Source organism: Populus trichocarpa, chromosome 11, assembly GCF_000002775.5.
Source record: "Populus trichocarpa isolate Nisqually-1 chromosome 11, P.trichocarpa_v4.1, whole genome shotgun sequence".
Taxonomy (NCBI): Eukaryota; Viridiplantae; Streptophyta; class Magnoliopsida; order Malpighiales; family Salicaceae; genus Populus; species Populus trichocarpa.
In genome coordinates this window covers 13,591,636-13,611,885 of record NC_037295.2, presented here as the reverse complement: position 1 = coordinate 13,611,885, position 20,250 = coordinate 13,591,636, and the positions used below count along the sequence as shown (strand labels likewise).

General features: G+C 33.3%; 2 protein-coding genes and 1 long non-coding RNA gene across 3 annotated transcripts; 2 read left to right on the top strand and 1 right to left on the bottom strand.

Annotated features, from left to right (window-relative positions):
- The first annotated feature begins 816 nt into the window (after positions 1–816).
- On the top strand, positions 817–5,442 carry LOC7455934 (uncharacterized). Its single transcript, XM_002317413.4, has 4 exons — positions 817–1,096; positions 2,777–2,899; positions 4,777–4,896; positions 5,165–5,442. Exons 1-4 carry the CDS (start codon positions 1,060–1,062, stop codon positions 5,227–5,229), a joined length of 345 nt encoding a protein of 114 aa, XP_002317449.1. The 5' UTR covers positions 817–1,059; the 3' UTR covers positions 5,230–5,442.
- Positions 5,443–8,685: 3,243 nt separating this feature from the next.
- On the bottom strand, positions 8,686–14,232 carry LOC18103357 (gamma-glutamyl hydrolase 2). Its single transcript, XM_052445532.1, has 10 exons — positions 13,553–14,232; positions 13,104–13,190; positions 12,855–12,944; positions 11,900–11,994; positions 11,138–11,198; positions 10,364–10,453; positions 10,222–10,284; positions 9,417–9,505; positions 8,985–9,077; positions 8,686–8,896 (listed from the first exon to the last, which is right to left on the bottom strand). Exons 1-10 carry the CDS (start codon positions 14,021–14,023, stop codon positions 8,797–8,799), a joined length of 1,239 nt encoding a protein of 412 aa, XP_052301492.1. The 5' UTR covers positions 14,024–14,232; the 3' UTR covers positions 8,686–8,796.
- A 4,482-nt stretch (positions 14,233–18,714) lies between these two features.
- Positions 18,715–19,884, top strand: LOC7472337 (uncharacterized). Its single transcript, XR_002976755.2, has 2 exons — positions 18,715–18,907; positions 19,350–19,884. It is a non-coding gene; the product is annotated as an uncharacterized LOC7472337 (long non-coding RNA).
- The last annotated feature ends 366 nt before the right edge of the window (positions 19,885–20,250 follow it).

Genomic DNA, 20,250 nt, shown 5'->3' with positions numbered 1-20,250 from the left:
TGAAAGAGCTAATCACTAAAAAAAAAAAAACATAAAATTGAAGAGAGTTGATGTACCTATTTTTTCTTTTTAGATTAATGTGGATGTCCGAGCTAACGCGCACCTTGATTAATCCTACGGGTCCTGAAGTTAATGATCGTGTAAGCCTCCAGTGGCTCTGAGAGGGTTCGAATTCGTGACCATTGAGGAATAAACCCAAAACCTGACCAGTTGAACTACTCATCAGGGTTATGTACCTATTTTTTAATAAAACAATGGGTTGTTTATTTTTATTATTTCTTAATACTGTCAGAGAGGAGTTTATGTTATTTTCAATGTAAGAGTTCGTTTGGTATTATAGTAATAATTATTTTTTTAAAATATTTTTTTATTTAAAAATAAATTAAAATAATATTTTTTATTTTTTAAAATTTATTTTTAACTTTAGCATATTAAAATAACGTAAAAACATAAAAAAAATAATTTGAAGTAATTTTTTTAAAACGCTTTTAAAATAAAAAACAAACTGATTATAAATATGATGGATTATTTTATAAGATTGTTTTTAAAACAATAGAAATAAACATAAAAAAGAATGATATTATTCTTATTAAAAAAATAATAAGAATATCTTTATCTATTTTTAGAAATAATTCTTTAGTTCTTTCCCTTTTTTTTTTTCTTCCTATTCTTATTTAAAAAGTGCACAGAAACCCACCCAGTAATGAATCACAAAATTACGAAAAGCCCCCTCCGACCTCACCAGCTTCTCGCTCTTGCTTCTCCATTAAAATTATCTTATAATCAAGCAATGATCATCATCATCATGAATAATTATATTAATATACCATCATCAACGTCATCTTACGACTCTCACTGGAAACTAAAATACCAAACCCCCTCCCCCTCTAAATAAATAAATAAATATAAACATAAACCACTCTTTTTCTCTCTCTAGGAACCAGCAGAGACCAAAGGGAACTTCGTTTTGACTTGCGTTTCAATGAAGCTTCTCTAAGAGCTCTCTCTCTCTCTCTCTTTCTTTTGAGGTGATTGTTTAGTGTTTACAGCAAACTCAGAATGGGATGTGCTGGATCCTCACAAGCTAAATCAGACGGTAACCTCTTTCTCTCTCTAATGATCTTTCTTCCTTTTCTATTTGTTTGTTTGGTTGCCGAGAAACCTTAAGAAAATAATTTTAATTACCCAATGTCTGTTTTGGATTTTTTTTATATTATAGTTGTTGTTGTTGCCATGAAAAAGAAAAGAAAAGGGCAGAATCTAATCGTAACTGATTTTGGACGTTATGTTTTGCAAATAATAGGATTGTTAGCTTTCTGTTTTCTGTATTGTTATTACAATGCATGCCGTGATTTCTCAATCTGTTGAAAATCTTTATGATAGTGTGAATTTTTTTTTTTTTTTTGATGCTGAGATTTTAATTTCTAGTTAGTGATTAAATGATAGATTTCTCAGTATTAGGATTTAAATTAGGTTAAAATGGTTCTGTATTGGATATCGATAAGCACATAAAGAGAGAATTATTCAATTTCCTGATAAATCTATTAACCGTAAAACAGAATAAAAAGCTGAAGATTTCATTCATTTCGAAACATATTCAGGAACTACTACATGTTTGACTGAATGCTGTGGTTTCATTCTTTTTCTTTGTATAGATTTGTGATTGATAAAATCAAATGAATAGAAGAAATGAGTGTCATTTGTTATCGGTTTGAGAGCTTGGTGCAATTTCAAAGGGCTGTAGATGAGTGGTTGGGTATTTTTTAAGTCTGTTATCATCGAGAGATTTGAGTCTAATCATTGTTTTAAGCGGCATTTTAACTGGCTTCAAATTACAGTTATAGATGTGTGTTTTCTTTTCCGCGCGGGGATTTAGATTTAAGATGATGGTATTACTAAATAGACGTAGTAGTTGTATATCTACAGAAAGTGATCGCTGATTCAATTCCAGCTTAGCTTCCATTTATGCTAGCACGGAACAACTTAATTACCTTTTTTGGTTAAAAATGTGCTTGTTTTTTTAGATCTAATTAAGAATGTTTGGTAAGTATGTTCTGTTGGCACATTTCATTGCTGGAATAGTGAAATCTTCAATTACCGACGGACTTCTGTCAATTTCTGCATCAGTTTCAAACTTCCTTTGGTTACCATATTTATGTAACCCATATGTAAAAGCATCTTCTATGCTGGCTTTTAAAGTTTGTAATCCATAAAGCTTTTGCACTTGACATCTCTTCACATGTGCACATGTCTGTGAGACAGAGATCTTATGTGTCCATGCATTTGGTTGTGCCTGTGTACTCTTCAGTTTGCTTATATTTTCTATGTTTTATTTTGTTGTTTCTGGACTATTCTCTTCTCTATGTGCGTGTGCGAGTTTTTTTGTTTTTTTTTGGGAGGGGGCGAGGGTATCTAGAAAACTCAGTTACTGAGGCTAGATAGACAATTAAGGAGAGGAGCAGTGAATTTTATTTCTAGTGCATTTCCTTGCTGTCTGCTTTGTTTCATTGCCGCTTCATGTAAAATAATAAAACTGGAGCACTCAAATTTAACCTGCAGTTCTAAGGAAAGCCCCCTTTCTTTTCTTTACACACATGCACACTTCGTGGTATGTCTTATGCATAAAGTCATAACATGCCCTTTGCTGTCACTTCCTTGATTCCATTACTAAGGGTTCAATGTTAGGCAACAGTTGCTGGTGAAGGAGAATGGCGATCATTCTTTATATAATTATGCTGATTAATAGAGACTAATGTTATACTTGTGATTATGACAGGGAATGTGAAGAAAATCAGGAAGCCAAAACCTTGGAAGCATCCTCAGCCTATTACAAAGTCTCAGCTTATGCAGATGCGTGATGAATTTTGGGATACTGCACCTCACTATGGTGGAAGGAAAGGTAGTGTGTCCTTGGAATGTTATATCACCTATAGCCCTTCACTAGAAATTTTCACAAACATAAACCGTTGGATACTACACCTCTCTTGGGTTGAGTAATAATTACTTTATGAATGAGAAGAAATTAATAAATGATCTTTTGTTGAATATGGAAATCTCTGTTCTTTTGTTACTATATATATATATATATATATATATAAAAAAATCCCAGAGTGACATTGAAATACAGAATAACAGTTAAGAATTCTCAAGAGCAATTACATGGAGAGGTGCAGGTCCAAAATATTGGAAAAGTGACATTGAAATACAGAATAACAAGTAAGAATTCTCGAGAGCAATTACATGGAGAGGTGCAGGTCCAAAATATTGGAAACCTTATAGAGGGGGATTGCGAAGAACCTGAGAAATTGCCACCATATTACATTGATTAGACTGTGATTCATATGTGTTCATGCATAACTGTCACTGAAAGCTTAGGGGTGAACATAAAGAAAACAATCACAAACTTTCTGAATCGCTGTGCTATGAAAAATATTCAAACTGAAGAGGGGTGTGATTTGGATGCTCCCCATCAGTTGTTACCTACAAATTGTCTGTCATGACTCTAATCAGTGTGCGTAATTCAAGCACATAATTATAATAAAACATTACTCTGCTGAGATGAACTTTTATGTTTTGACCTGGGTGTCATTATGCTGAAGCATCCATGAAGATTTTCAAAAGACTACTCCTGGCTGTTCATTTAAAGATTTACAATTAGCTGCCTCCTTTTTGTGGATATACAAGGAATTGTGGGAAATTTTAGAATGTATAAATGCTCATACTGGAGATGCGCCTTGTGATTTTAAGGTTCCACTCTCCTTGATGACAGTTTGGCCATTGGCATTGCTGGAGATGTGCATTGTAAATTAGGTTTCCACTCTCTTTAATGATAGTTTGCCATTGCAATTGTGAGAGATCTATTTCTACTCGTAATATTTTTACTTTAACTTGAGAATCTTAATGTTGTTTGCAAGGCCTACCACATATGCTTCTATTATTCAGTCTATATGTAGGGCACCTTCAATTGCCAAAGACAAAAGGAGTAGAAATTATATCTGGCAATGGCAAAAAAAGGAAGCAAGGGATAGAATCATTTTGGAATAATGAATATGACGTATAGTGTTAGTGAAGAATATGATATAACAATTCCTAGGATTTTTATTTAGTGCCAGCCTGCCCCATTTCTGCTATTGTAGATCTTATATTGTCGTCATAGGTGCTTCAAGAATGCCCTGAGGATCAAGTAAAAGTTGTAACTGGACCTGAATATCTGCATAGGTTACCCCATATATATTACTGCAGGCAACAATGACAGGAACTACTGCCGACTTGTGTCTCTATATCATACACAAGTCATACCAATACTGTACATGTGACAATAGCAAACACATGTCAACCTAGCCTGTTACATTCCAAGGCTTCATCATAGCATCATTAACTGCCAACTGAATCAGCATTTTTACCATTCCAGTGGTTAGTAAATTTTTTTTCCTGTTCTAAAAAGATAGGGATGTGCAGGAGAGTTTACCACATATGAAGTTTAATTTATCACTTCAGTGGTTAGTAGATGTGTTTTTCTTTTTTTGTAGCTGATAAAAGAAGGGACAGAGAGGAGAAATTATCACATCTGAAGATCAAATATTCATAATGCTGTCTCGCCATCTGTCTAGTCTTGCTAAAAGTTCTTATGTGTAAAGGTGAAAAGGTTTTGGATCTTCTAGGACAAAAAAATAATATCTGATTGCCTTACATTTATACAAAGAAGTCTAAAATATGCTTTCAAGTAATTTATTACATCTAATTCTGTGATATTTATTCCAATTTTTTGGATGCCAGAGATTTGGGATGCACTTCGAGCTGCTGCTGATGCTGAACTATCCCTTGCGCAAGCAATTGTGGACAGTGCTGGTGTTATCGTTCAAAATGCTGATTTGACAATATGCTATGATGAAAGAGGTATTTGATCCTTCAGTTACTTATTGCATAAACTTTTGTGCTCAACATCAAATCTCTAAGAAAGCAGTGATTTTTCTGTTTGCAAAACCAGGATGTACAGATTCGTTTCATTTCTGCAATAGTTTTGTAATAGTTCTGGCACCTTTTGCTAAGAGTATGCTAAAGGTTTCTTATGCCGATAGAGTTTATCATGTGCTGGTTTTTCATGTATGTGATAGATATTTGATATATATCTTATTTTCATGTTGTCTTCAAAATGTTCCCACAGGTGCAAAATATGAACTACCCAAGTACGTTTTGAGTGAGCCAACAAATTTGATCAGAGAAACTTAAAAACAGAGAACAGAGATCAATTAGCACCTTGTGCACAGGATTGAATGTAAATCATGTATATTATCTCATATAATGCTTTCCAAAAAGTTGGGTCATTTTATTGCATTTACATTTTCAATTGGACTTTCCTGCTCTGCTGTAGTCCTGGTTTACTTACAACAGCATAACAATTGTTTGAATTTAGTGAAAAGATGTGTTTTTTTTTTCAAATAACCTTCATAGCCAGAGATTGGTTGCTTGCTAGTGGGCGGTTTTGTCGGGTGTTCGACCACATTATTGAGTTGAAATTTGTTATTTGATCAGTCCTCTCAGACATGGGGATTTGAAGAGTTTTCATAGGTTTCTGGATTTTATAGGTTTACAAACTACAAAACTTTGGAACCTTGTAAAGATTTGCACTTTGTACAGTAAAAAAAAATCTAAATTATAAAGCAGCCATGGAGAAATTGCAACGATAAAGGTTGCTCTATAACCAGAATAGTTAGCTCGGGCTTATGGAAAGGATGCATGGAAAACAAGTCTTGTGAAGCACGTTAGAAAGCAGGATGGTAGCGACTGAATGAAGGAATTGGTTTACCGCATTTTAGGAGTAAAGCACTATTGGATTTTCATGGAGTAAAAGCTAATAAAAGACTTGATATTTCTTTTTTCCCCACAAAATAGATCATTGGTGTAATTTCGGCAAATTGCCAAGGGAAGCTTCAGGTTTGGAAAATCTTCTTGTGAAAGTCAAGACTAGACTGTCTCTTAGCTACAGGTGCCCTGAATGTATGAGACAAGATTAATAGCGCGGTGACTCGACACAAGCTAAAGGTTTATCACCAAGTAAGTAATGACAAGTGTCCACAAGAATCTACTAGACAAAGCAAACACCAAATACATGCGAGTGATCATCCTATGACGAAAGAGAGGAGTCACCTTGGTTAAAAGATGAGAGCTTAAGTACAGATCTCCCTGGAGCCCATGACACGGCTGGAGATGAGTGGATATGACAGGTAAACACCTGTCATATTGGCTAGGAAGAGTACGAAGACAAGTGTGGTTTATGATAAAAGTGAAGGATGGCTAAAAGATGTGATTCCTAAGATAGATAGAATAGAGGGCAAACACAACTTTCGAGTGAATAGATTATTGAAAAAGTGGTGGGATCTAGAAGCACTGTGATACTTAAATGACATCATACTTGAAATAAGTGTGAAAGATATAAGGTATGTCCGGGAATGTGGTTTATTTTTTAAATTTTAAATTTTTTTTATTTAAAATTAATTTTTTTTATATTTTATCATTTTAATATGTTGATGTGAAAATAATTTTTTAAAAATAAAATTTTATATTTTGATGTATTTCTAAACAAAAAAAATACTTTAAACCGCTAAAATTACAATAATTCTAAACACACCCATAATTGACCTTTCTGAACCAAGGATAGCTGCGAAGCTCGGTGGGGGGAATGGAGTTTTGTCGGAATATTATGAACACTCTAGTAATGGAAAGGTTTGACAATTACTTATAAACTTTCAAGAAGTTCTTTGAAAATGGCAAGCTGGATATGACTTGACGTGCATTCAAAATAAGAGATATTAGCAAACAAAACACTATTCTTTGTGTGAAAAGTTGAAGTGTTGGACCTCTAGTTGATGTCGCTACTTGGTTTTCTATCATGGGGTATAATTTAAGATATAGGTTTTAACTATGTTTAAATATTTTTTTAAATTAAAATTTTTTCTAACCAGCGACGTGTGACCCATGGCATAAGAATATATCAATAATCTAGTTTTTGAAGTGTTTAAGAGTGTGATACTAATTATAGTCTAAAATATTTTTCACTGATAAATATATTAAAATAATATTTTTTTTTTAATTTTTTTTTAACATCAACCTATCAAAATAATTTTAAAATGTATAAAAAATTAATTTTCAAAAATTAACTTTTATATATATATATATATATATATATATATATATATATATATAAAAGCATAGTATTATTTTAGTCAAAAGTTGTAAAAAGTGTAGTCTCGTCAAAATTAGGTTTTCTTTTAACAAAGGAAAAGTGCCGCCACTTTTGGAACCAAAAACAGAAGCGATAGAGTTTCTGTTAAAAATAAAAAAAAAAAGTCGAACTACGACGGCCCCGCCGCCCGCCGCCTCATTCAGGAAATAGCAACATGAGCCGGAGTCAGTCACCTAATAGTGCAAATCGCTACCTTAAATTAACTAATAGAGGACCAAACTCAACTAAAAGAGATCGTGCCACATCTGCAAGATTCAAGGTCATGCTTCAACACGATGTCCCTCCTTACATATAGTTCAATGCATTGATTGCCAAAAGCTCATTTGTTGAAGATACTCCCAAGACTTCATCACGGCGGCTCCTTGACAATGGTGCTTCTCACCATGTTATCCCCCACCTGAGCAACCTCTCGTTGCATATACCATATACTGAATCTGATGATATTATCATCGGAGATGGCTCCCTCACTCACACTGATTCAACCTCTCTCAAAACCACCTTTATATTTGAAAATGGTTTCTGTGTCCCTAGCATGTAAAAGAATGATTTCAATTTCTCAATCTTATACCTCCAATAATTTTTCAGTATAATTCTTACCGTCAACTTTTCTTGTTAAGAAATTTCTGATGAGGACAGGACAACACTTTATAGTACCTAACAATACAATTCATAATAAAAACACTCCCAATCTAGTTAATTTCATTCAGAAATGAAACATGTTGCCACTTTCATTTTCATCAAAGATCATGTCCAATGTGGTGCCGCTCATGTGTCTTTCAAAGATTAACCTTATAGTGCTCTTACTAAGCCTCTTCCCCAGGCTCAGGCTCGTGTCCTATAATTTTAATATCAAGATTTGACCAGGACATAATAGAGGTAATTATCCTTGTATGTTCGTTGTTATTGTTCAAATTCCAGCTAATTTTTTTTTATTTTTTTAGTTTAACGTAGATATCCGGGCTAGCTTGCGCGTACCTCGATTAATCTCACGGGCCCTGAAGTTAACGACCATGTAAGCCTCCAGTGGTCATCATATGAGTAACCACAAGGCTCGAACCTGAAACCACAGAGGTAACAAATCTCTCGGTCCCAATCTCTTACCACTAGGCCACCACCTAGATGGTTAATTCCAGCTAATCTTTCGTTCAAGTATTTGATGAGTGCTATCTTTATCTTGAATATAACTCATACAAAATGCTCGGCCTCCATATACCACATGAATACAAACAAGGCGTGCTATCCTCACCATTTTCCTAATTGTAAAATAAACAATTATTATTTAATTATATCTGATATTAAAAACGCTGGTTACAAACAGCATTATAAAAACATGGTAAGAGTTTTAATAATTGATTTTACATTCCGCATTACCTATTAAGATTTTTTTTTTTTTTCATTTAGTACACGCCTTGTCTAATAATAATTTCATGCTCTACCGTACATTCCTTAAATCTTCAATATTAACATATGGCAATTTACAGTGCAGTCCAATCTTCAGCCTAGACAATGATGCAATTTAAGCGTTCAGATTTGAAGAGTTGAGTCCTAAACATTTACAACTTCACATGTCCATGACAATCACCATGCACAGCGCACCTTGTATACTTCGGTGCCTTTTGCTCTGAGAAGATGTAAACCTCATCATATCCCTTCCTATAGAAGAATATAAGATGAGACGCAGATCAGTAAATGCAAGTGCCAAACTTGGTAGCAATCTAATCTCAAGAGTCAATTCACTCACCCAGCTTTCCCGCAATATGTGGGACTGTAATTGTAGATTAAATTGGCGAGTACCTTCCGAGAAGATGGCCTGTTCAAGGACTTTCTAGCTTCACTGCGGCACAAAATAAATTACTGGAATCAGTTTCTTTTTTATCTAATCACTCCTGTAAACAACAAAGTACCATAAATAGATGAAAAGAAAGGTCATGAAGCATGCATTTGGACTCTAATTTCGTGAGGTTTATGGACTTCTGACAGAGCTCTCACAAAATACTACAGAAACAATCATGCAGCCATCGTAAACTTGTTGTAACATGCATGTGAATGACATTGCTCTTTTTAAATTATGCAACCTCAATTCAGAATGCAAACACTCGAATTGCCTTCTCAGCACATCTCAAAAAAGTTTACAGCATGAGCTAACAACTTTTCAGCACAACAAAATCCTCACCTAACAAAGAAGTTTGCAATGTGTTGGGTAACTTGAATGGCATCCTCTGAGTGTGGAATCATTGATAAACCCCATTCAAAAGCATTTTTCTGGAAATCATTTGGATCAACAGTCACATTTCAGTCATTAGTGATCCCATCACTATAAGCAATTATAAAATTGCAATAACAGTAGGCAGATCAGGGCGGAATGAAAATTGACAATTGCACCATACCATGAGGGACCATTTGTTCAAAGCATTTAGAAGTTAAAGTTGACCTATAAAAATACCATCATGTCATTCTATCCCCCACCCCTCCTGGTATGCATCATCTTAGAGCTAATAAAAAAACTGCCATCTTTCAACTTCATAAAAGAGCTCAGACCTTAACTCTAGCTCAATTTGATTAAACCGAATGCATGGATGACTGATCTGTGTAAAAGTACTAGACCATTCATAAAAATTTAGAAAGAAAAAAGAGAAGGTAAAAGAACCAAACTCAACTTAAACACATATACACAAAACTTGCTTATATGACACCATTGCTGTAAGAAAATAGTTTTGCATGTATTTTACATATAGATGAGGAGGAATGGAATACCGAGAGTGAAAATTGACTTAGAATTTCTCCTGCAACTACAAAACACATACAGCTGCCTCCCTTTATTCCAAAACAACCTTTTTTAAGGGTATATGACTCATCATCCTTCCCAAATTTCCTGAGTATCTGACTCCATATTTCTCCTGAGTACGTATTTGACCAACCAAAACATGCATCTGCAAACAAATCACAATAGCTCTAATGCAAAGCACATATAGCAATACCTCAGGATGCCATTGGAAGGCAGTCACAGGATAGCCGCAAGCTTGTACAGTGGAGACATAGACCTAAAATAGATGTTGGGAAGAGAATTAGAGCTCTTCCAGCATATAGAAAACTACATTGCAAAATTAATGCATCCATTACCTGGTTATCTTCATCTGTACTAGTAGTCAAGATCTCAAAGAAACTAGATAGATGTTCATTCTCCTGAAACCGTTGTGGTGAGATGCCATACTGTTGCAATGGAAAATCAGATAAGTTAAATAAAACAACATGACACAGCCTTCTGGCTAAAGATTGGGATTCTAATTTCAGAATAACAGTGGAATTTTAAAGATCAAAGACAGCATTAACACAACAATCATGGTTCAATAGCAAGTAGAAAAACTTGGAATTGAGGGAAGCAAACAAGCATGGATCATCTCCCTAATCTAGTCGAAATTCTGGAAATGCCAAATATAAATATTTCCCAAGAAAGGAAACACAAACAAAAAACTCTAGATCCCATATGTGCTCCCAACTATAGCATCTTTCTGTCTTCGACTTGAGTGATACTCATCAGCCAATGTATTTTAGTTTACTTTTGAGGGACTATTTTTCAGTATAAGAGTATAAAAATATGCTTGGGTTATGAGGAAATCTAATTTACTTTCTCCTTGATTTGAATTAAATGCATATCCAGACATTCCTAGATCTCCAACCAAGAGGAAATGAGAAGGTAATGCTGGTTTATAAGACAGAACACTGCACCAAAATAAAATTATATAAAAAAAAATTCACATGCTCCTTTTTGAAGTTTAAAATGCCTTTTAGTAGAGAATCCTAAACAAAGAGAGAAACAAGTAAAAGGGTATCATGTGTCACTATATTTTACCATGCAAACGAATTCCAAAGGTACTACTAGTTTTTTGAACTCACACGATGGTTTTGCATGACTAGGCAATCTGTACTCAATCTTTTAAGCAAATCTGGAGGAAATCTGCAAAGAAATGTCGATGTTAACAACCATGCTTGGTACATTTAAAAGTATCATTTTGCTGCTGTTGAAACACAACAGAACTTTTATAAGGAAAACAAAATTCACAATAAATGTCAAAGAAGTTAGGAGAAACTGTATCAATGACGTGATAACCATATCAAAGCCAGGGAAACTTCTCCATGCTAGTAATTAAGTTGGACTAAAATCACAGGTAAGCATTTGGCATGTTGAACATGACATTGAGATAACAACATACTACAAATTAAGAAGTAAAACAAATATTGATGACCTAGGTGCTATTAATTGGGTTTTATGATTGTTTACTTGCATATAAGAGAGTTAGAATAACTAAAAAATTGACAAAAAATCAACTCTCTCTTTTTAGATCATCTAAGAACTTAAAGTTTTCTTGATTTAGCAAAGTAAGTGATTATTGGTTTCAAGACAGATTCAGGTACGCTGGTCATTGAGACAAATCCCTGCTTTGCAGGATCAGCACTGATTCATTGCTATTTACACTGTTTAACACATTAGGTTCCTTTTCTGGCTCTATAAAGAAACTAAGAACCTCGTTAAAAAAATGAAGTGTATCGTGTTTGATAAATACAAAGATTTGAGAATGCTTATACTACCTGGTACAAGAGGAATGCTTGAGCTTTTACCAAAGCTAACAAGATGGGACAAAATTACAGTGCATATACCTCCGAAATACAGTTCCTTTGATATTTATGTTATTCATAAATTGAAGAGTAGAAGCCTGATCTGCTGCATTAAATGTTTCCAGAATTTGATTGTCCTATTATCAAGAAAAAACAGTCATGCTCATAATTGAAAACAAAGGGAGTTCAAAAATTGCTTTTCTCGGGCATTTCTCAAGTGAAAGTATCTTAGAGTTGTAAGCATTTCCACTAAAAGTGTATTAATATTTGAAATAACTACTTGGACATTTTGACATTGATGGATGATCAAGCAAACAAAACAGAATATGCCGCATGAAGTCAATTATAGTTGCGATGACGTTCACACTGCTGATATTTTTCTGTAATATTAGACGTGAGGGGCCCAAAAGAGTTTCTAGCAAACACTTCACAACTGCACTGTAAGGCTGTGTTAAGTTAATTATGCATCTCACAGGGAGCAGAATCATTAGGAATAAAGTTTGAGACAAGAGTAGCTTGGTGACATGGAACAAAGACCGATTGATGTAAAAGGGGTACAAGACTCGGAAAATAGAAAAGGGATAGAAAACCTAGAATCACCAAGCTAATTTCCTAGATATCAACAAAAGCTTCCTTGAATACACTGCAAAACACTGGAGGAAATCCACCTATGTAAATTGAAACTGAAATTCTCAATTTAATATCATAATGGCTAAAAACAATACACAATGTGTGCTTACATAGGCACACCAAAAGTCCTGAAGAGTCCTAATCACTATCGGCTATATATGATAAAACAAAAACACCCTACTGATACTAATAGTGATAAAATCCTAATTAATACCAAATATCCTAATAAGGTAATTAATTGTTAATTCTTCTTCTTGCACTAAATCAGTCGGACATGATGGAAAATATGGGAATGATTGGAATGGAAATGTTAGATCATTACGGTCTATATATCCATACATTTTAGGTATTACGGGCTACACATTACCTCACTAATGATCATTGTAAGGATTTCAAAGCCTAAGCAGATGGCATACACTGGGAAATGGAAGCCTGCATCATTCTTTGCTAAAATTTCCTGCAAGTTAAATACGATTGAATTGATAGCAGCTAGGAGGGTAAACCAACAGTACAATTTCCTATGTTATCTTTTATTTATTTATTTGTGGTAAACTCCCAACACATTTCAAACGTGGAGATTCAAAACAAATTTTTATTATTTTACAAAATTACCAACCTTGAAAATTGCCTTCACAGTGTCAAAGTATAAACCAGTTTTAGCCCAACCTCCTGTAAAGAGCACTCCATTTACCAGATTGAGCTTCTGCAATGCAACAACATAGAGCAAGCTTGACCATCATTTATCACCTAATGGATATAACAAAAAGCCATGCTATCCCTTCTAATGATCATGCACAAAACTTTATATAATTCAGAATTTTGTATTTGATTTTTTAATTTTTTTTCATCAACAAAGTTTTTAACTCCAAATCATTAACTCAACTAAGCATACTTAATTTCTGAATTATTAAAAAAAAAAACTATTTCATTTCTCTCAATTGCAATCAAATAAAAAAGCTCAAGAATTTCTCATTCCATTTTCCAATTTCATTTTATCTGACGATCCATCTCCCTCTACTCGCTATAAAATCAATATCTGCACTTCTCCTTTAAAAATCTCGATACCTCAAAAAGAATCTCTCGTGGCTCGTTATAAATCAAGGGAATAACCCTGGCACCAGCCGATTCAACAAACTTAACGTACGACGCCGCAATATACGAAGCGTTTGTCGCGTTGTTCAGCCTTCCGGAGGCACCGTCGCCTGGATGACTTAAAATTCCAATCACCGGCCGGTAATTCAACTTGATGTCCGGGGCCGAACACCTAGGCACGGAAGGCGAGTCATCATCGGCGAGTTGACTCGGGGGGAGAATCGAAGGAGAAGAAGTTGTAGCTGTTGCTGCTCGAGCTAGGGTTAGCTCTTTAGAGAGTGACATTAAGAAAGGGATCCAAAGGTAAGTCCACATGTCTGGAGCAGTAGAGGAGGAGGAGGAGGAGGAGGAGGTTGAGGTGAGGGAAACGGCGGTGTCGTTTTGGAGGTCAGAGGTTTTGGTGGTAGGGGTAGAAGGGGAATTAGAGAGGAAGTGTGAAGGCATTTTGGAAAATTAGGAAGTAAAATAAGTCAGGGTTTGTGAGAGGAGGCGGAGCAGAAGGCATGTGAGAGAGGGCATTTGACATTGAAGAGAGAGAGAGAGAGAGAGCCGGCTGGTTGTTTGCCGTACTGTTGGGAATGCGAGGAGGCTGTGAGAGCGGCGAGCTGAGCACGACAAATTGGACAAGAGAGAAGGATCTAGCAGTGGCTACGTGAGGATGACATGTGTGATGGGACAATTGGAAACCATTTATCTTCTTCCACGTGTATGTGTACGAAAACTGTCTTTAACCAATTTCAAATTTTAATTAAAAAGTATTTTCTTCTTGAATTCGTTTTGAAACATCTTTGAATTTTGAAAAAAATTACCCTCACATTACTATAGGTTATTTTTTATCTTATCTTTATTATTTAAGGAATTACAATTTAATCTTATCTTATTTTTAAATTTAAGAAAAAAATAATTTTGGAAAAATTACCCTCACATTACAATTTTTTATCAATCATTAATTTCGACAAAAAAAACAAAGAAAAAAGAATAAATATGGTATAACTAACACATCTTAAGTACTAAAATCTACACCAAAAAATATAAATCCTATTATAAAAGAAAGAAAAAGAATAGCCCAGGAAACTCGATGCAAGAATAATTGCTTCTCTCTCTTAGTCTTGTCACCAACCTGTTTGTTAATTGAGAAAGGTGGAGAAAACAAAAAGAAAATATTTAGAATTTTAATTTGAGATTTAATTGATTTTATTTTAGTTTTTATTTTTAATTGTATATACAATTGTTTTTCAAAATTTTAATTTCATGTAATTTTACTCCTGCTAAATTCAATTATTAGCTCTAAAATTTAGAGTTATTTTCATTTTGATTTTTTATTTATGATTTATTGAACTCTCAATTGATTATCAAACTTTTAATTTTTTTTAATTTAGCTTCTCATTTTATCAATTTCAGCCCTTATAATTATACATTTTTTTTTAGTTTGATCCTTGATTTTGGATTTCATCAATCAAATTTCTAATTTTTCATCAAACTTCAATATTTTATGCAATTAATCCCCTGATTTGACCAAAGTAACTCTTTAAAATTGCAACTCGACCCCCAAACTTTAATTTCTTTCATTTGATGCCTAAATTGACTTCAAAAATCATTTTTTTTCTTGCAATTAACTCTTTTCAAAATTCTCATTAAGTCCTTACCTATCCAAATTTTTATTTATTTACCCCAAATAAAAATACTTTTACCAATAGGGTCTTTTATCAATCAGAATTGGGTTGCTAATTTTATATGTTTTGGTCCTCTAAGTTTTTCACTTGTCACTTTGGCCCTTCACCACAAACTTGGGCAATATTCTAGAATTTCTTCATGTATATCCTCTTGTTTTTTTGAATTTTTTTTTCTATATTTTTCTCTTTTCTTTTCTTGATTTTTTTATAGGGTCAAAAATAAATAACAACAAAAGCTCTCATCTTAAAAAGTCAAGTTTGTAAAAGATAATGATACGAATCACATTGTTACTAAACCATATTTAGCATAACAAGTAGCTGGTAAATGTTGAGACACATATATTGTTAGGAAATTTATTGGGATCACATCATATTTTTTTAATGAAACATGCTTATTTTTTTCTCTTTGTTATTTTGAAATCAAGAGATGTTTTTGTGAAAGCAATACTTGGTATTTTATTGTTGTTCATAATTTGATAAATATAATGGCAAAAAATGGTTGAACCCTTAAGTCATGTCACGTAAACGCTATTGAATAGCCTTGCTTTTTTAAAAAAAATCATTAAATATTAACTCTCATAACTCTACATGATCTCATTGCTCTGTTCAAAATATTATTACTAAATCGGTTTTGTGAAAACATTTTGCCAATAAAATCTTAAAAAGTTAAACTTGTTTATTTATTTCAAAAATAACTTGATATTGGCTTAAAATAGCATTTTGGCATCCTATTCATAGGATGAAAAGTGAATTAATCAAGCCTAAACATAATACCAGAAACCTATGACTTGAGCCCTTGTCGAGCCCTTAAGCTCACTTCTGTTAGGGCATTTCCCTTCTAAAAACAACATTGGTGTACAATGAATCTATTTTTAACTTTCAACTTCTTCCTATACAAAATATAAGAAAATCCATCGTTCTTTCATTATCTCACGACTTGTTTTAATTATTTCTAAAATAATGTTTAAGAAATAATTTAACCTTAAAAATTCTATCTTTAATTTGATATTAAATATATCCATTAATTAACGATCGATGTTGGATACTCCCGTTTAATTGAAGCCAACACATCCCTCTATGTATCTTGCAATCGAGACACGATCAGATCGATCTCTCTCATAAAAAGAAGGGAGAGTGAATACCTTCATGATTACTCAAAGACGAAGTGGTGTGCATGGATCATGTGGTAATATCGAATATTTTGACATGCTTCAGCTTACTATAAAACTATTTTTTTTAATTAATTCCATATATATATATATATATATATATATATATCTTCAAGAGAAAGTAGATCTTCTGATATCTGATCAGTGTCATTAATCAAGTATTAATTATAAGTTTATAAACAAGCTTATAATTAAGCTCCGGATCACTGGGCAGCATCCAACTTGAATATATGCAGAAGGATAAGTTGTTTGGTGGTAGAAACACAGAATTATTCTTGCGTTCTGTCATCAAAATACTTTCCTATATATTATTGCACGTTGAAAGTTAATGTTCATCGATCACCATGTTTTTAATATCCAAAGGGCCGTTCTCTTTTTGACTTTGAATGGAATTTGCAGCACAAATTGGAGTTTTTGTTCTTTCCTTCATAATTTTTCATGTAATTAATTCCCAGTCGTTTGATCACGGCTCAGGAACGGATCTGCAGCCCCAATAAAGCAGAAAAAACGCAGTTCATCAAGGTGGATCGACATGCATGGGCATCCATCAAACATCTGCCGAAAGCGATGAGGATGCTCGTACATGGCCGTCTACAAGAGAAGAAAGTGAAAGATCGAAAGAAATAAAGGTAATTCCACTAGCAATATGTAAAGAGTAAAGTTTGGCGATCATGCTAGCTGTAACATGCCCACGAGAGTACATGTTCCCATTTGCATTATTATAGTACATTACTGAACGCCACTAAATGTGGGGAATAAAAATAAAATAAACTTAAGAAAAATATCCAGGTCGATAGAATTATTTTTTTTACATAGTAATTTCTTGTAGATTATTTAGACAATGATTCAGTAAGTTTGGACTCTGCCTACGGAATGAATTTTAGGTATTGTTTCCTAAAACACTATGAAATATATTGTGATACAAGAAAAAAAAAAACTTTATAAAATTATTACTACCAAATAATATATATATATCGTTTAAACTGATATAACGGAAATACATATATAATAGTTATCAAAAGCATTTATGTCATTGTTAGTAAAAGTGAGATATTAAATAAAAAAAATGATATCTCAAATTGATATTAAATAAAGTTATTGAGATATTAACTTTATGAATAATGCAATGTTAGAAGACATTTGAGATTTCCCAAAAGTTGAGATTTTTTCGCTTACTAGACAAAAGATTTACCAAAAATCCTCAAATTCAATTTCAGTCTCTTTATTTTCAATTTCTTAAAATTAAAAAAAATGAGTAATGTTTTGCACAATTAAACGCTAATCAAATGTGGGGGTACTTTTTTTTTGACTTCTCAAGAACCCTAAATTAAGTTTATCGAAGCAAATTATCAAGGCTAATTGTGAATCAAATCAATTTAAAAGGATAAAAGTAAAGAAGGAAAAAAATTTAAAAAAAAAAATTAAAAAATAAAAAAGATAACACTATGCGAGTTTACAGTACTGCCATTAGATGAGGGTGTACAGCAGAAGAAACAAGTTCTTACCAAGCTCTTTGTTGGGTTTTTTATTTTATTTTATTATTATTCAATTGTTAATGTTAATTATAGAATCTAGAAGTCCAAATGCAATGTCCTTGAAAACATTCATGCCACTATAGTTTAAATGTATATCTCTTGACATTCATAGCTTGTTTTGCAATCCTCCCATGGTCTAGAGAATAATATCTCATTTGACATATATACATGTTACATTAAATTATTTGGAAGAATAACACATACTTTCCGGATTAAACATAAATGGTTTTGGAAAGGAAAGGAAAAGAAATTGTCGGGGAAAAAGGTGCATTTGTTTTTGCAAAATTCCAAAGGCATTTAGCAGCGTAAAGTAAATTGTACAACCGTTGAAGCCATTGATTCCTACTTGGAATTGTGCTCTCTTTTATGTGTTTATAATTCCTACTTGCATTTGTGCTATCTTTATTTTTTATGTCTTTTTAAAAGTATATTTATTTTTAAAAAAATATAAAATGGATGTTTTTTTAGTTTTTTTTTTTGTATTTTTAAATAAAAAATACTTTTTAAAAACACTTTACACACATTACTAATTTTTTTGTGTTTTTGAAAGCGTTTTTAAATTTTTTTTATTTGTTTTAAATTAATATTTTTTGGTGTTTTCAGATCATATTGATGTGCTGATATCAAAAATAATTTTTAAAAAATAAAAAATATTATTTTAAAAAAACACTTTAAAAAACAACCACAATCCCACTCTAAAACACTATTAAAAAAAGCAAAACTCATCCACCATCCGTTATATATATGATCATGCCTCGCCTCAACTCTCATGCCAAGGTAGTAAATAGAGTTAGAGTTCTAGAGCATTTCACACAGAAAGAATTTCTCCGGTATGGCCTGCATGCCTCTGGTGAGTGGCTTTATGCCAAAGTCGACCTTGGTCCTCCGCATGGCTAGTACCAGGCTTTGCCTACAGCGGAAAACTTTGATCATGGCGGTCAATATTCCCATGTATGTTGTGGCTTTTCTTGTCATTAATCTGGTTCATCAACGCCTGAATTTCGTTCCAGTCCAGTCAAATAAGTGGTGAACATGCATACGGCTTTTTTTTCTTCTTTATTTCCTTCCGTCTTGTGTTTTCTTCTCCTGAATCACTTCGTCTTCTTCTTCTTCTTCTGTTTATTTTTTGACGAGAACATTATCGATTTCTTAATCACTCCAGCTGATATAAAAATCATAAATTAATTTATGTGTTAGCATACCAAAAACATGGTTTCTAGGATTCTAGAGGAAGTCTTGAAAGAGTTTAACTGGTAACTTCGATAGCGAATTTACTAGCAACCAACTTCTTTTTTTTAATTATTATCTTTAGTGATAATCACTTGATTTAGATATGAAATCTCACTAATTACGTCCATATTACAATCCTTTTCTCCTTGTGCATGATCAAAAGAGCTAGACGTGGAGCTGAGGTCAGTCACGGGGGCGGTGGCAAAATCAATCAAACACGCAAATCCATGGACGCGGTTCGTATGGCAGAGGAGAAGCTCTCTCTTGGCGGCTTCAACAGTGTGAAAGAAAACAAGAAACAAAGCAAGGAAAAAGTAGACGATGGCATCACAGTAAACACCGAAACCAGTGGTTGATGGTTGCAATCAGCAGCAGTAAGCACCGAAACCAGCCAGTGTGTTTCTGTCCTGGGTGCTCTGAACTGCCTTCCAAGAAGCAAAATAAGCTAGCCTGGTAGAGTGAGGACCTTATAATTAGTAGTACTGTACACGCAGTGTTTGTTTATGTTGGTCTGAGAATGACAAGATACGTATGTGGGTTTGGATAGCAAAAGTTATGGCTATGCCGTATGTAGTATCTAGGCTTTGACGCAAGTAGTGAGAGGAAAAATAATAAGGTATCTAACTTATTATTGCCGTATTTAAAAACGTGGTTGTACTAATGTTTCTTAAATATTTGAAATGTTATTTTTATTTAAACTCATGGACTTCAATGTAAAGAAAAATAAAATTTTGAATCAAAATTGAAATTACAAAAACTATAACGACTGTAGAGGAAGAAGAAGGAAAGTATATGAGGGAAAAAAAGAACTATTCCCTTGAATTTTAGATTATTCATGAGGTTTCTCTTTATTTTATAGTTTGGTCTCTTTTTTGTTTTAATTTCATCTCTACATAACAAATTTTGAAAAATTGATCATGAAATTAGGCATTCAATACTAAAATTGGAAAAAAAAAGTTTTACGATGAAAATAAAAAAATAAAACTATTGTTAAATGCTATAGTGATTTCTCATAGGCATTTTAGTTTCTCTCACTAAGTTACTTTCTATGTTGTGGTGCAAGT

Bases quoted from the DNA above. Each gene is read 5' to 3' on its own strand.
- LOC7455934 (XM_002317413.4), top strand. From the start codon at position 1,060: ATGGGATGTGCTGGATCCTCACAAGCTAAATCAGACG. The intron at 1,097-2,776 runs GTAACCTCTTTC...TGATTATGACAG, and splicing joins CTCACAAGCTAAATCAGACG to GGAATGTGAAGAAAATCAGG. The intron at 4,897-5,164 runs GTATTTGATCCT...ATGTTCCCACAG, and splicing joins AATATGCTATGATGAAAGAG to GTGCAAAATATGAACTACCC.
- LOC18103357 (XM_052445532.1), bottom strand. From the start codon at position 14,023: ATGCCTTCACACTTCCTCTCTAATTCCCCTTCTACCCCTACCACCAAA. The intron at 11,199-11,899 runs GTATATGCACTG...ATTTCTTTGCAG, and splicing joins AAAGGAACTGTATTTCGGAG to ATTTCCTCCAGATTTGCTTA. The intron at 9,078-9,416 runs GTGAGGATTTTG...TTTGTGCCGCAG, and splicing joins ATTGCAAACTTCTTTGTTAG to TGAAGCTAGAAAGTCCTTGA.